Raw genomic sequence first — 17088 nt, 5'->3', positions numbered from 1 at the left:
GGTTCCCATTCGCCATCCCCTGCCCCAACATGACCGCAAACACCGTCATCAAGGCCCTCCATAGCATCTTTGCACTGTTCGGGTTCCCCGCTTACATACATAGTGATAGGGGGTCCTCCTTTCTGAGCGACGAACTGCGTCAATTCCTGCTCAGCAAGGGCATCGCCTCGAGCAGGACGACCAGTAACAACCCCCGGGGTAACGGACAGGTAGAGAGGGAGAACGGAACGGTCTGGAAGACCGTCCTGCTGGCCCTACGGTCCAGGAATCTCCCAGTCTCCCGCTGGCAGGAAGTCCTCCCGGATGTCCTCCACTCCATCGGGTCACTGTTTTGTACCACAACCAATCAGACACCTCACGAACGTCTCCTTGTCTTCCCCAGGAAATCCTCCTCTGGGACCTCGCTCCCAACCTGGCTGGCAGCTCCCGGACCCATCCTGCTCCGAAAACACGTGCGGGCGCACAAGTCGGACCCGTTGGTCGAGAGGGTCCATCTTCTCCACGCTAACCCCCAGTACGCCTATGTGGCGTACCCCGACGGCCGACAAGATACGGTCTCCCTTGGAGACCTGGCACCCGCCGGATCCCCACGCACACCCCAGCCACCAGTCCCACCCTCCCCTCCACCAGGGCACCTTACAGGAGGATCGGTCCTTCCGCTGGCCCCGTCTAGGCCCCCCCACCCAACAACGCACCCCGCAGATGCTTCCTTCCCAGGTCAACCGTTTTCCCCACCAGCGCCGTCTAGGGGTGTTGAAGCTGCCACAGAGATCGAGGCCACGCTCCCGGAGTCACAGATGCCCGAGCCTCCACCGGCATCACCACCGAAGCTTTGACGATCACAGAGGACGACCAGGACCCCCGATCGACTGATTGCTTCATTTTAAAGTGGATATAGTTAATTGTGAATCTGTAAATTGTTACAAAACGCTGTACGGAGGTATTACGGTAACTCCATAACTATAATTTCTACCACGTTACCATGTTGTAATATCAAGCTGCCACCCCCGCCGGACTCTTTTTTTTAACAGGGGGTGAATGTGGTAGCCTGTGTAGAGGTATTACGGTACCTGGTAATGCTGGAACACCATTGGTAGATATTGTATGTTTCCTATTGGTCAAGCTGTATGGTAGCTCCGCCCTGCAAAGCGGGGTATAAGAGCCCGTGCTGCCCCAGCAGCCTTCTTTCTGTACCTGAGCTGCTGGGGGAAACATCTGGCTTATTAAAGCCTTCAGTTGGACTACAACCTCGCTTTAGTGGTCATTTATTGTGCATCACCGGAGGAAGCCCACTCAGACACGGGGAGAGCGTGCAGACTCCGCACAGACAATGACCCAAGCCGGAATGCATAGCTAGTTCGGCCTGAATAGCTCCAGTCCTTATCCCTTCCCAAGGGAAAATCCATCTCCTGTTTATTTTCTAAATTACATCAAAAGAATGTTGAAAAACGTTTTACGATGAAATACCTATTTTTTTGAGGGGCACGAATATGACATGGTGGAGTGGTGGGACACAGCCTCAGTTCTGCTGGGTGTCCGAGGCTTGTGCAACCTATTGAAGGTTGCAGCTAAGTACAAGCAGAGCATTGGGTCTTCAGGAATTAGTCGAGGGAAAAATGGGAGGGGTGTACCATACCTTCAGCTCACTCCCTCTTCATTACAGAGGTAGATTCTGCAGAGCAATAGGTGACCTGGGAGCGGGTACCTCACTCATTCTTTCTCAGTAGAGGCTGACTGCCTACTGGCAAAGGACTGGAAACTTGATAGGCTGCTGTTGAAATGTTAATTCCTTCTAAATATAGTTTTTGTCTCTTTCAAGATTAATCACTACAGCAAAGGCTCGCTCGTTTCATTTCTCATTCACAGGAATAATTAGTGAAGTTCAACTTGGAGCCCAGTGTGTTCTTTATCAGATTCTCTCGATAGTATACATGGTAAGGTTGATGACTCTCTGGAATCCAAATGCAAATGTGTAAAATTTGTGTATCGAAAAATACTTAACGTTTTCACACAAAAAATGTGTAATTATAACACATGAATATTTATTCTTAGTTGACAAGGGGGAGGCACTGGATGTGGTTTATTTAGACTTTCAGTAGGCTTTTGACAAAGTCCCGCATAGGAGGATTGTGTGTAAAATTAAAGTACATGGGATTAGGGGTAATTTATTGAGATATATAGAAAAGTGGTTGGCAGACAGGAAACAAAGAGTCGGAATTAATGGGTATTTTTCAAATTGGCAGGTAGTGACTAGTGGGGTACCGCAGGGATCAGTGCGAGGACCCCAGCTATTCACAATGTATATTCATGATTTAGATGAGGGAACAAAATGTCTTGGGCTGGATTCTCTGCTGTCGGGATTCTCCATTGCACCGGAGATTCTCCAGGGATTTCCCGATGGTGTGGTGTTACCCACAATGGGAAATCCCATTGGCCGGCCGGCAGGACGGTGAATTCTGCCCCATCTCTCCAAATTTGTCAGATGACACCAAGTTGGGTGAGCTGTGAGGAGGATGCAGAGATCCCTCAGTGTGATTTGGACATGTTGAGTGAGTGGGCAAATGAATGGCAGATGCAGAATAATTTGCATAAATGCAAGGTTACCCACTTTGGTAGCAAAAGCGAGAAGGCAGACTATTATCTGAATGGCCATAAATTAGGAGAGGGGGATGTGCAACGAGGCCTGGGTGTCCTCGTACACCAGTCACTGAAGGTAAGCATGCAGGTGCAGCAGGCGGTAAAGAAGGCAAATGATATGTTGGCCTTCATTGCGGGAGGACTTGAATACAAGAGCAGGGATGTCTTGCTGCAATTATACAGGACCTTGGTGAGGCCACACCTGAAATTGTGTGCAGTTTTAACCTCCTTTTCTGAGGAAGAATGTTCTTGCTCTCGAGGGAGTGCAGCGAAGGTTTACCAGGCTGAGTCCTGGGATGATGGGACTGGTATATGAGGAGAGATTGAATCGGTTAGGATTGTATTCGCTGGAGTTCAGAAGAATGAGGGAGGGAATCTCATTGAAACCTATAAAATTCTAACCTGACTAGACGGCGTGGATGCAGGAAGGATGTTCCCGATGGTGGGTGTGTCCAGAACCAAGCGTCACAGTCTGAGGACTACGGGGTAGACAATTTAGATCAAAGATGAGGAGAAATCTCTTCACCCAGGGACTGGTTGGCCTGTGGAATTCATTACCACAGGAAGTAGTTGAGGCCAAAAGGTTGCATGTTATCAAGAAGCAGTGAGATGTAGCATTTTGGCCAAAGGGGAAGATAGATATGGGGGGAAAGCATATTAGGATATTGAGTTGGATGATCAGCCAATATCATAATGAATGGCGGAGCAGGTTCGAAGGGCCGAATGGCCTCCGCCTGCTCCTATTTTCCATGTTTCTTAAATGGATCGAAGCCAGATGGCAAAGTATGAAAAAAGGCATCGGGCAGAATTTACCAGCTGTTCACACCGGTGGGAAATTTTGGTCCCACTGATGACGCACAGGTTTCCCGCCGATGAGGGTGTACTTAACGGGAATCCCGTTGACAATGGCGGGACCAGAAGATCTCGCTGATGGGCTACAACCACCACTGAAACCGCCCGACTGGAAGGGAAGGACTCGGCCAACGTTGTCTACCTCATACGCTACAGGAAAGGATGCCCTGAAGCGTGGTACATTGGCGGGACTATGCAGACGCTGCGACAACGGATGAACGGACATCGCGCGACAATTGCCAGGCAGGAATGTTCCCTTCCAGTCGGGGAACACATCAGCAGTCAAGGGCATTCAGCCTCTGACCTCCGAGTAAGCGTTCTCCAAGGCAGCCTTCAGGAAGCGCGACAATGCAGAATCGCTGAGCAGAAACGTATAGCCAAGTTCCGCACACTTGAGTACGGCCTCAACTGGGACCTTGGATTCATGTCGCATTACATTCACCCCCCCCCCACCATCTGGCCTGGGCTTGCAAAATCCTACCAACTGTCCTGGCTTGAGACAATTCACACCTCTTCAACCTGGGGTTAACCCATCTCTGGATCTGTAAAGACTTAACTACCTGCAAATGCTCGCATTCAAAGTATCGTCTTGCATCATTGACTTTGTCTATATATATGTTTCTGGAACATACCTCTCCATTCACCTGAGGAAGGAGCAGTGCTCCGAAAGCTAGTGATTTGAAACAAACCTGTTGGACTTTAACCTGGTGTTGTAAGACTTCCTACTAAAAGGATATGAGTACAGGAGTAGGGATGTCTTGCTGCAATTATACAGGGCCTTGGTGGGGCCACACCTGGAGTATTGTGTGCAGCTTGGTCTCCTTATCCGAGGAAGGATTTTCTTGCTCTAGCGGGAGTGCAGCGAAGGTTTACCAGAATGATTTTCTCCAGGAATCAATCGGTGAAAAATTGCTGAATATTTTTTAACTGATAATATTTATGGTGCCACCTTACAAAGAAGGGTCTGTTTCCATAGTCACAAAAGGTATAAAAGAGGGCTTACGCTCTCATAGACAAGCCTGTTTGAGTAAGTCGTTTGGGGGAGCAAGTATTGCTATTACTAAGGTCGACTAGTCGTGGTTCATACCTAAAGTGTACCTGCATCAATGCCGTCTTCAACTCTATCGTTTATAACAGTCACATGCAGTTATAGACTCACTGGGCCAAATGGCCAACTTAGTGCTGTAGAGACTATGTAATTGTACAATGCAGTGCCCAAAAAAGAGAGTTAAGTCAAAAAAACATATTGGAAGGCATAGAAGAAATTGAAATTAATAATAAAGGAACATAAAACGAAATAGCGAAATATTTTCCAGACACATGAATAAGAAAGGAAGGCTGTGATAGGAATAGAATCATTAAGGAAGACACAGGATGATGCTAGAGGCAGCAATAGAATGAAATGAAATGAAAATCGCTCATTGCCACAAGTGGGCTTCAATGAAGTTACTGTGAAAAGCCCCTAGTCGCCATATTCCAGCACCTGTTTGGGAAGGCTGACACGGGATTGAACCGTGCTGCTGGCCTGCCTTGGTCTGCTTTAAAAGCCAGCGATTTAGCCCAGTGTGCTAATCCAGCCCCAGTGATGGCAGACATACTGAACAATGATTTTGCTTTGGTATTTGCCAGGGAGATAAAATGGGTAAAAACTACATTGAACGATGAGGCAAGCAATGAGATAAGTGCATTAAAATAAAAAAAGGGAACGCACTGAATTAACGGAACAAACTCGAAGAGGATAAAGTCCGTTGTCTAGTTGGATTCTTCCCCCATTCTCAGCACTGAGTCAGGTCCACCTCACAGCCCCACCACCTCCACCACAGGTAGAGCAAGGAGGCCGGGCCTAATTCCGCCCCAGCTGAAGCTGGGAATTTCTCCTGTTCTTACCTCCTGGTAATTGGCAGCATTTGCAAGTCAATACTCAACCTGTTTGGCTGAGTAATGAACGCACCTTCATCGGCCTTGGCCATCAAGTCCTGGGGTGGGACTCGAACCTCGAGTTTCCAGATGAGAAGCAGGGATGCTAACCCACCGCCAACAAGGCCCCCCCCCCCCCCCCCCCCCCAATGGATTGGATCCATGTATTTTGAAAAAAAATAGCAAAGGCTTTGCTATTCACATTTAATAGTTTGTTAAATGTCACAACCCCCCCGGGCTAGTGCACGATCAATTCCTGCCCCACTTGACCCAGAGTCTCAACACAAGTGAAATTAGATTTATTTTAAAATACCTGGAGGTCCTTGCCTGAGCCCAATAAACTGCAGTCAGTTTGTAACTTTAACACAAGTAACCTTTTATCATGGACAGCATTATAATTAAATCGGCAAAAAAAAAAATCTGACCATGACAGACCCCTTCCTACCCCCTCCTTTCTAACTACCCCCCACCCCCACCCCCCGCCCCCCCGCAATCTCTGTACACACACACACACACAAACACAGACAAACTACACAGAGGGAAACAGGTGGTTGTGAGGTAAAGAAAATATTCATAAAAATAAAAGGATAAAAGTTGCGGGATTTTCCTCAGCGGGATCCTCTGCTTCACCGGCAGCGGACCAATGCCCCGGGGCTTCCCGCGTGGCCACAATGGAAAATCCCGCTGCTGTTGGTGGCGCACTGCACTGGCAAACGGAGTTGATGGGGTGGAGAATCCCGCGACCTTTGATGCACTTGGCTGGCTTCTACTAAGTGGCCAGAGTTCTCCGGCCGTTCCCGCGGCAGCACACACTCCGTCCATGGGTTTTCCGGTGGCGGTGGTGTTTTCAATGGGAAGTTCCATTGGCAAGCAGTGGGAGTAGAGAGTCTGGCGGCGCTCCCGGGAAACACGCGGCTGGGGGGACGGAGTCCCGTCCAGTGTGAGTTTCAGCTTTCGCTTCAGTACTTCTTCCTTCCAGACATGAGGTGGTTTTCTCTGGCAAGGTTGTCTATTTTCTTTGCAGATTCAGGATCATTTCAAGTTTGTAGCAAATATGTGCGAGACACTCTGGTTTTAGAACAATGAAGCAGTGTGTTAGTTCAGCAGTCAGAGAGAGACTGGACCTTTCACTTCCCAGTTCTAAACACTTCTGCCCCATTTTCTAGATGAGCGTTTGAGGGAGGAGAGGGTAGAGGGTTACAATGACAGACTTGGATAAGGAAAGATGGGAGGAGAAGTAAGCGGAACATAAGCGATGGTATGGGCTGCATGTATCCAACGCAATTCTACGGAATGTCACATGGTGACTCCTTTCTCCTACAGGCACCTTTGGGCTTCAGTGTCGCTGCAGCTGTACGTGTGGGTACCGCGCTGGGTGCTGGGAACCCAGAGAAAGCTAAAAACTCTGCCAAAGTTGCATTGTGGTGCATTGGTGAGTCCATCATTTGCAATTCCATGAGCTATTTGACTACAATGTGCTCCTTCAAGTAGTGGAATGTACGTCTCTTCCTTGTCGTTTGCTTTGCGCCTGGTAATGTTCAGACTGTGGAAAACTTCCATTCATACTGTGAAAAGAAAAGAAAGACTTACATTTACCCCGCACCTTTGGTAACCCGAGGCTGATTCAGAGCGCGTTACAGCCAATTAAATCATCTATTTGAAGCGCAGGCTGGAATTCTCTGGCCGTTGCGATTCACTTTTCCCAGACACAGCGAGCCCCCCCCCCCGGGCCGTGGTTTTCCCGGAGGCGCGGGGTGGCAACGCAGGAAATTGCAGCAGCCAATCTTCTCACAGAAAGGATCCATAAACGGCAAGGTACTAGAGACAGATAACCTGGGCGGAATTCTCCCCCAACGGCGCGATGTCCGCCGACTGGCGCCCAAATCGGCGCCAATCAGACGGGCATCGCGCCGCCCCAAAGGTGCGGAATGCTCCGCATCTTTGGGGGCCGAGCCCCAACATTGAGGGGCTAGGCCGACGCCGGAGGGATTTCTGCCCCGCCAGCTGGCGGAAATGGCGTTTGTTGCCCCGCCAGCTGGCGCGGAAATGCGGCGCATGCGCGGGAGCGTCAGCGACCGCTGACAGTTTCCCGGCGCATGCGCGGGAGCGTCAGCGGCCGCTGACAGTTTCCCGCGCATGCGCAGTGGGGAGAGTCACTTCCGCCTCCGCCATGGTGGAGGCCGTGGCGGAGGCGGAAGGGAAAGAGTGCCCCCACGGCACAGGCCCGCCCATGGATCGGTGGGCCCCGATCGCAGGCCAGACCACTGTGGGGGCACCCCCCGGGGTCAGATCGCCCCGCGCCCCCCCCCCAGGACCCCGGAGCCCGCCCACGCCGCCTGGTCCCGCCGGTAAATACCAGGTTTCATTTACGCCGGCGGGACAGGCAATTTCTGGGCGGGACTTTGGCCCATTCGGGCCGGAGAATTGAGCGGGGGGTCCCGCCAACCGGTGCGGCCCGATTCCTGCCCCCGCCCAATCTCCGGTACCGGAGACTTCGGCGGGGGCGGGATTCACGGCGGCCAACGGCCATTCTCCGACCCGGCGGGGGGGTCGGAGAATGACGCCCCCTGTTTTTCGAGAGATAAGTGTTGGCGGGGATGACTCCCCTGTTCTTTGTTGAAATAGTACCGTGGGATCTTTTACCTCCGGCTGAGAGAGCGTGCAGGACCTCTGTTTCACACGCAGTCCAAATGACGAACCTCCGATAGTGCAGCAACCCCAACTGGCGTGTCAGCCTGGGTTACGTGCTCAAGCCACGTGGAGAAAGGTGGGGCAGGAAAGAATCTGAATTGCTGTTTATTGTTCCGCATAAATTAAGCATAAAAAGCTGGAACTTATAATAGATTAGTTGGACAGAATTATCTATTTATTATCAGCTGTAATCTCTTATGCTTCCACTTCAACAGGCTTCTGTGCCTCGATAATCTCCATCACCCTGAAAGCACTAAGTGAAGTGGTCGGTTATATCTTCACCACTGACAAGTGAGTAAAGAAGGAAGGCGCTAAAAACCCAATTGCATCTAGTTCTGCAACATCTGAAAGCTCTCTTGACACGACTCTCTTCCTCGACAGAGAAATTATTCGACTGGCAGTCAACGTATTGCCCTTCGTCATTGTTAACCAATTTATTGACGCCTTGACTGTGAGTACTTAAACCTCAAGGGAATTATAGTTTTCGCTCGAAATTAAGGTTGTTGGGGAAATTTTCTCATTTCAGCGCGGTCTGTGTCCGTGGGGTTTACCTGAACGAGTTCTGTCCCAGGACTTTGCAAATTTAAAATAAAAGAGACTGGGGTTTTTGGCTCTCGGTCCATGTCCCGCGGTGGGGGGTAGTGGTCTCTGTATGTGCATGTACACAAGGGGTTAATGTGTACTCAGTAGCACCACATGATCACTAGAGGGCCGGACTAACAGGGGCATAAAGGCAACCACATTGGGTCTCTCTTCCTCTCTTTTGGATGGACTATGACAAGGGCAGGAGTATCAGATTAGCTCAGATGGTTAGTGTAGTTACTGTAGTTAGATCTTGTCAACCTTATCACTAGTATCAAAGTTAAAGTAAAGAACTCATGCAATTATTGTTATAGTTACTCAATAAACCTTTTGTTACCACTGGACGAGTTCGAGTCTTCTTCATTGAGATTCAGAAGACCTCATCACTAACCAAGGTTTGAGTAACACATATTATCGGGCAGCACGGTAGCATTGTGGATAGCACAATTGCTTCACAGTTCCAGGGTCCCAGGTTCGATTCCGGCTTGGGTCACTGTCTGTGCGGAGTCTGCACATCCTCCCCTTGTGTGCGTGGGTTTCCTCCGGGTGCTCCGGTTTCCTCCCACAGTCCAAAGAGGTGCAGGTTAAGTGGATTGGCCATGATAAATTGCCCTTAGTGTTGGGTGGGGTTACTGGGTTATGGGGATAGGGTGGAGGTGTTGACCTTGGGTGGGGTGCTCTTTCCAAGAGCCGGTGCAGACTCGATGGGCCGAATGGCCTCCTTCTGCAATGTTCTGCTAACATTGAAATGTTCTGCTAATAGATCTTGAGAACGATTTACCTCATTACAGATGGTCAGCAAATGGAATATCTTTTATGTTTCAAGGACCTCTGGGGTGTAGAAATTTATGAAGGGTATTGTCTTTGGCCCTGGCTAAACAAGTCAAGGGACAGTTGTAAGAAGAGACAGAAGAATGTCTCATGCTTTGGCTACAGATGATGTAGTTAATGGGAGGAGCCAGGTCTGTCTGAAGTGTCAGTCGGTCCTAGAACTCTCATCTGGCAGAGGTGTTTCAGTTTGGTCCTGAAAGGTGTTCTCACCAAAGATTCTGCACAGTGAAAAGCAAGTAGAAACCTTGATGTTAACTTCATTCATGAGTGGTATTTGAAATATATTGGTTTACTTAATTGGAATATAGTGGTAGGTTTCGGAAGTAAGTTAAGGTTTCCTCTTTTATTTAAGAACTGTTGTAACTGTTAACTGTAAAGTTATTTCTTTGATGCTAATGTGGTTAATTCTGTGTTTAAATCAAAGTTTGTTTCAACCCTAACCCTAACATGTCCACACATTTTACAAATTGCAAATAGTTGGGTTCTCGTCCGGGAACGGTCCAGGAAATGACTTGGAGACCCCCGGCAACAATGGCACCAAAATTCAGTGATCATTTCCTGGAGGTACTGCTGAACGCAGTGGAAGGCAGGAAAAAGTCTTCTATCCCAGCGATGGAAGAAGGAGGCCATCCCTTTGTGGGAGGCAGTCACCAGGGTGGTGAGAGCAAACAGTACACACCAGAGGGCAGCCCGGCAGCGCAGGAGAAGGATGAACAACCTCATCTGCATCGGCAGGGTAAGTGGGGCAAGGGCCTTGGTAGCCAGGTCACCATCTGTGCTGCCCAAGCATAAAGGGCTTCTCAATGTGGTGCATTGATGCCTCGTAGCCACAACAGCAGTTCAAGCCATCTGCAGGTGGAGAGGCGACTGTGGGTCCTTGGCCCTGCCACACGGAGAGCTCATCTAATGGAGGCTGGGTTGGAGGCCGTGTTCTGCCCGCGAGGGCCACCAGCAATCACAGCTGATGCCAGGCCTCCTCGAGCATTTTCCTTCTATCTGCATGAGCTCACTGCTCTGGAGGGTGCTGTCAAAGAACACTCATGACTAACTGCAATGCATCTATCACATGGTATACAACAGCCAGCGCATTGCTGCTGTTGATTGGCAACATATGCACATCACCTGCATTCCTAGTGCTCTCAAACCATCTTGCCCAGGACAAGTTGGTGTGAGTCAAGCATGGGAGAGAGAGAGGATGGGAGGAAGCATGGCTCAAATCCAGGAGTTCAACCATACAAACAGCAGGGAGGATAGGGACCCTGTGGGCCGAGATGGCAGATTTAACATCCGGCCTCCATTCGGTAAGGACCAATGTTTAATGTCTCTGCCTAGGAAGCTAAGAGTTATTGCGGTGTCACCCCATTGCAGTCGCTTCTCCTCTCCTCTCACAATGGCCAAAAGGAAGAGGATGTAGCTGGACACCGAACCCAACTCCACCACCAGCCCCAGCCCCACAGAGGAGTGAGGACGACGAGGACGGCTTCACGACTGCACCTGTAGCGCCCCTCGCAGCATTCACCTGCAACCTCCACCAGCCCAGAGACACACACCTTGAGGGGTTGGGATTTGGTGGTCACTGCACGGACACAGTTCTGCATCAGGAGGAGGCGGGGGCGGCCAAGCTCGTTGACATTCAGAGCACTGCTGGGAAAGAATTCTCTACAACGAGGGTGGCACAGTGGCACAGTGGTTAGCACTGCTGCCTCACAGCGCCAGGGACCTAGATTCAATTCCGGCCTTGGGTCACTGTCTGTGCAGAGTCTGCACGTCCTCTCCGTATCTGCGTGGGTTTCCTCCACGTCCTCCGGTTTCCTCCTGCAGTCCAAAGATGTGCGAGTCAGGTGGATTGGCCACGCTAAATTGCCCCTTGGTGTCTAAAAACGTGCAGTTTAGGTTGGTTGACCATGATCAATGCGTGGGGAAGGCTGCTCTTTCAGTGGTTCAGTGCAGACTCGATGGGCTGGACGGATTCTATGAAGTCTGAGCCATGCCGTTCTCTGAGAGCGGACATAGACAAGATGCTTGAGATACAGCAAGACGGGAAGGAATATCATGGCGAGATGTTGAAGGCTCACAACAGAGTGGCATGGGAGGCGGAGGAGCCCATGCATCTGCTGCCTGATGAAGTTGTAATAATATGTGCGCACTCTGAGGTCTCCATGTGGAAGGTGGGAGACCCTTGTCCAACAGAACGCCCAGTTTTTAACAGAGACACACGCTGAACTGTTCTCTGTAATAGTTTCCATGCGCGAGATATCACAGTGGCTACGCTAGCGAGGGGCAGGGCACCTCAACCTCCATCCAGCTACCTCTTCTCCTCAAGGAGTGAGGGAAAGTCCTCAGGCACCCAAAGGGAAGAGCAATAACAAGCGGTTACCCCTGGGACATACACCCAGAACTCTCAGATTCCACGGCCTCAGAGTTTCTGACCCCATCAGCTCTGGCCTCTGTGACCACAGAGGATGCAACTGTGCCACAGCAGAAGACCCAAAATAAGCTGGGGCCCTCCACGCCTCGAGGACACAGAGAATACCCGCCAACGTCATCCAGGACAGCAGGGCATAGTGGTCAGCAGGCTGCCTCGACTTGTTATGGGCCAGGGTTTAAAATAGCAAAGTATATTATGGAGTTCACCTGACCTATAACTTTTTGTTGAACTTGGCTAGGATGAGCACAGGAGTCTTCACGTGAGGTGTGATTCAACCGTCTTTCCAGGCACTTGAAACAAAACAAGCTTTATTCTAAGAACTTAGTTAACATTTATACATAACTGAGCAGCAAGAATGTTTTGTCAATTACAAACATAAAGACACCCCACATCTACAGTAATACATGTATAACATTTAATGAATTCCCCCTTAACTGTTCCAATTCAAAAACAAAGGGCTGGGTTCTCTGATTCTGAGGCTATGTCCTCACGCCGCAAAGCGACCACAGATCCTCGGTGTAGCTGGGGGCTAGCGCGCCGGAGTCGTTGAGCACCCGGCTCTAGCTGTCGATATGGCCCGGAGAATTGTCAGGTCCATGGCCGCGCGCCGTGCAACATGGCATCGGCCGCGCGCGGACCTGGGCTGCAAAATAGTGCCCCCAGCCCCTGACAAAGTCCCCCCCGCCCGCGGATCGGCCCTTCCCCGATTGTGACGCCGCTGGACTGAGTCCGCAGTTGCCATGCCAAGTTCCCGATGGATGATAGCACAAGCGACCGACGCCATCGGGAACTCGGCCGGTCAGGTGCGGAGCATCGGGGGGGTGGGCCTCAGGCAACACACTAAGGCTATTAATACGCAGCTTTGGAGGGGGGCGGAGTATCGCGAAAGCGACACCCCCCCCAATTTGGTCAGAAACGGGTATTTTCAGTCGATCGCCGAACGCGATTTTGGCGTCAGCGACCGGAGAATCCCGCCCCGAATCCCGTAAACCAAAAACCCCTTTTCAAGGGCGTGGCCCAGCACTCTGCAATCTCACTTGAATACGACTGGCTTTGCCTGAGTTTCTGACCCCGTCTCACCAGCAGGTTTAAACCCCTCCGGAAAGCAAAATGTGGGCTGGGTTCTCTGCGCCCCGAATCCGACGGCGGCGGGGCGGAGAACCAAGTTTGCCGCCGTAATCGGGCCCGGTGCCAGTTTGGCAATTCTCCAGGCACCAAAAACCGGCAACGCCGTGGAGTACGCCGCGCCGCCGGGGGGGGGGGGGGGCCATTGCCAGAGGACGACTCAGCAATCCTCCACCCCCAACCGGCCTGAGTTCCAAAATGCGTGGAACTAATCTGCTGTTGCCGGTCGGGTGCTGGCGTGGCGGCTGCGGACGCAGTCCGCGGCTGCCCTGGTTGGGGGCGGGCGGATCGGAGACCGGGAGGGCCTTATAGGGGGGGATGGGATTTAATGTGCGGGGGTTGAGGATCGGGCGCACGGCGTTCGGGGGGGTCTCTTTGTTCAGTCTGGCTCCGCGGTCCGGGGTCCGCCATGGAGCACGGCGCGTCTGCTGGAGGCAGCCGCCGTGCGCGGCCCCTGACCCGGGGCTGCGGGGCCCGTATCTGCAGCTAATGCTGCGAGATTCACTCCGGGTCCCTGCTAGCCCCCTGCAGGGCTGGGAATTCGTTTCACATTTTTGCACTAATTTCAGGAGTAAAACCCCACCGTTTTGACACCGGCGTGGGGGACATAGTCTCAATAATGGAGAATCCAGCCCAATATCTTTTAAGTTACCGAAACAGCAGGGGCGAAATTCTCCGGAAACGGCACGACGTCCGCCGACTGGCGCCCGAAAACTGCGCAAATCAGACGGGCATCGCACCGCCCCAAAGGTGCGGAATGCTCCGCATCTTTGGGGGCCGAGCCCCAACCTTAAGGGGCTAGGTCGGCGCCGGACGAATTTCCACCCCGCCAGCTGGCGGAAACGGCCTTTGTTGCCCCGCCAGCTGGCGTGGAAATGACATCTCCGGGCGGCACATGCGCGGGAGCGTGTGCGGCCGCTGACAGCTTCCCACGCATGTGCAGTGGAGGGAGTCTCTTCCGCCTCCGCCATGGTGGAGACCGTGGGAAAGGCGGAAGGGAAAGAGTGCCCCCACAGCACAGGCCCGCCCGCGGATCGGTGGGCCCCGGTCGAGGGCCAGGCCACCGTGGGGGCACCCCCCGGGGCCAGATCGCCCCGCGCCCCCTGCAGGACCCCGGAGCCCGCCCGCGCTGCCTTGTCCCGCCGGTAAGGTAGGTTGTTTAATTTACGCCGGCGGGACAGGCATTTTAGCGGCGGGACTTCGGCCCATCCGGGCCGGAGAATCGAGCGGGGGGGGCCCGCCAACCGGCGCGGCGCGATTCCCGCCCCCGCCGAATATCCGGTGCCAGAGACTTCGGCAACCGTCGGGGGCGGGATTCACGCCAGCCCCGGGCGATTCTCATACCCGGCAGGGGGTTGGAGAATTTCGCCCCCAGGTAGCTATAATCAATGTTTTTTTAAACTGGAACAGATATTTAAAATGAAACTAGAGAGCGAGAGACAAGCCAAAACACTTCTTTCTCCCTGAGTCCACAGCAGTCAAATCTGAAAATGAAACCAAAAACAGCTCACACAGCCACAGCCCAGCCCCACCCACAAAATGACATAATATAATAATCGCTTATTGTCACAAGTCGGCTTCAATGAAGTTACTATGAAAAGCCCCTAGTCGCCACATTCCGGCGCCTGTTCGGGGAGGCTGGTAGGGGACATCACTGAAGCCCTGTGATAAGACAAACACCTTTCTTAAAGGGACACTGCCATGACACAGACCTGCTGGGGATGTCGGCCTAGCACCTGGACACAATGCAGGCAATGATAAATTACCAAATTTTGGGGCGGGATCCTCCATCGGCCAACGCCGAAATCGGGAAACGCGATTGGGTGGAGAATCAGTCCGACGGCAAAATTGCAGCAGGTGCCAATTTCATGCCAAATCGCAATTCTCCGTCCCCGTGACAGCAGCTCCACACATACAGTAAACACCGTTGGCATATCATTTGCGGGCCCGACCCGGTATTCTCCAGGGCCTCCGCGATTCTCCGCCTCCAGTTGGCCGAATTCTTGACGGCGAGGTTCACTTGTGCCGTTAAAAATCGTGAAACCGGCGCCGTGACTGCTGAGGGAGAGGGGGGGGGGGGGGGGGGGGTACGGAAAGTGTCCGACATCACCATAGTTTGCTGACACTTGTGCCGCTGGACGGGAGGCTTCTGCAAGGGCCGGGGGAAGTAGTGGGGGGGTGGCCAGGAGGTGGGCTGGGGGGGTCGGGGTGGACGGACACGGGACACCATTGCCGCAGCCGGCAAGGCAGCCATGCAGCTGTGCATGTCGCCGACTGCCCGCTATGAAGCTAGCCCCACGGGTCATATGGGTGTCCCCCCAGGCCACCCCCTGGGTGCCCTCTGGTCCCAGCTGAGCCATCAATCGGATGGGTGCGCTCCAGTGCAACCAGCGCCACCTTGTTGACTGGGATGAGTGTGTGTGGGGAGTGTAATGTGTAAATGCAGCTGCAGCTTGTCAGCCTCCCGAGTGTCAATCACGGACCCAGTGAATCCCGCTCTGTTCCTCATTGGAATCGATTGTGTTCCACGTGGCGCCGATGCGAGCCGCTCAAAAGTGGCTGAATTGATGCTGGTGCGGCGCTAATTTTCCTGTCATGGAAGTCCACGAATCGTGCCCCGGCGTAAGTACTGAGTCTCAGGAACTGAGAATCCAGCCCGTAATGTCTCATGTGGTTGCACGGGTTCAATATTATTGTTCAATGTTTGTTAATAGGTGGTCACTTGCACTTCTCAAAGAACTGATGGGTTTTCAGTTCCTATCCTAGTTGTTAAGCCTGTGCGTACCCTCTGTATTCAGGTGGGCAATCCAGGCTAGTTCTATGCTCCAGGATGCGTGCACAGGGAGGCATCAATCTTTGTCAGGGCACTTACCAACCTGATGTGAGAAGTCCCCCACACACGTATTTCCTTTGCCATCCACACCCTGCTCAAATCCCAAGCCTTTGCTTTAACAGAACTTCATGCTGTGTTCCCTTCAGTTGTCCAGTCGAGCTGACCAGCAGCTTGGCCCACCTGATGACCCAAGTTCCAGCCAGCCTCTCAAGCTCTCCACCACAATGGTCTGGGTAGTTGTGAGTGGCGATGGCAGGAGATACTTTAGAGGTTCAACCCAATAGCTTTCACCTTCCGCCCATTACCCATACCCTCTCGCCCATAGAATCATTGACCCTCCTGGTGAAACCTTTGATCTCCTCACTTGTACCCAAGAACACCCCACGCCATCACCTATCGTCCAGTGCTGGTTAACATTACTGTCACCATGCTTCCCGAGGTTCACAGCCCTGTAACTGTTGAGATGCCCACCCAACCTCACCCTTCTGACCCCTTCAGACCTCCAGCTGCCCTCCAGCAACCTTCAGCCCACCTTCACCCACCATCAACAAGACCCTCACCCTCCAACCCTAGGTGTTTCCACCCTCCCCTTTAAACTTCACCATCTCTTCCCAACACCATGGATGGGATCCAATGGCCAAGCTACACCGGAAAAGCAGCTCGCTGCTGCGCAGCGTGGCTGTTGAAAGCCGAGAGACCCCGCTCCCGGGTTCTACACAGCCCGCATCGCCTCGCGTGATCCGACACAATCTCGCAAGATGCTGCGATGTCAATCCCGTCTACAATGGGTGGGATCACTTTTTAGCAAATTTGCGTGTTAGAGCGAGGCAGTAAGTCTCACTCTAGTGTGCAGATTCCCGAGGTATCTGAGATTCAAGCGCATCACCTCCGAGACCTCGGGCGAGCGCCATTCAGCACTGGACCCCACAAACGGTGACCAGACGGTACGGATCTCGCGAGAGTCTCCCAGCGGATCGCAGGCCCCCAGCTGCATGTCCTTTGGGCAGGGTGGTGCTCTGGCACGGCTGGTGCCACCTGGGTACCATCCTGGCACTGCCAAGGTGCCCAGGGGGCGCTGCCAGTGAAATGGGCACTGCCAGGATGCCACATTGGCACTGCCCATTCTTTGCTCGCGTGAGATCGGGCCGACGTTGCCCAGTGTGGGCAAGTGCTCTATCTAATGGGATGGGGC

The 17088-nt window shown here is 52.5% G+C and overlaps 1 protein-coding gene across 2 annotated transcripts in view; it reads left to right on the top strand.

The window, feature by feature from the left end:
- LOC140386940 (multidrug and toxin extrusion protein 1-like) overlaps positions 1-17088 on the top strand; it is an 89995-nt gene that overhangs the window by 56988 nt on the left and 15919 nt on the right. For both annotated transcript variants that reach the window (XM_072469849.1, XM_072469850.1), the window contains exons 10-13: positions 1867-1934; positions 6730-6838; positions 8313-8388; positions 8479-8548. In XM_072469849.1, the coding sequence (XP_072325950.1) occupies positions 1867-1934; positions 6730-6838; positions 8313-8388; positions 8479-8548 (323 nt within the window). The remainder of the gene's footprint in view (positions 1-1866; positions 1935-6729; positions 6839-8312; positions 8389-8478; positions 8549-17088) is intronic.

Source organism: Scyliorhinus torazame, chromosome 12 (assembly GCF_047496885.1).
Source record: "Scyliorhinus torazame isolate Kashiwa2021f chromosome 12, sScyTor2.1, whole genome shotgun sequence".
Classification (NCBI taxonomy): Eukaryota; Metazoa; Chordata; class Chondrichthyes; order Carcharhiniformes; family Scyliorhinidae; genus Scyliorhinus; species Scyliorhinus torazame.
This window is presented reverse-complemented; position numbering and strand designations above follow the sequence as displayed.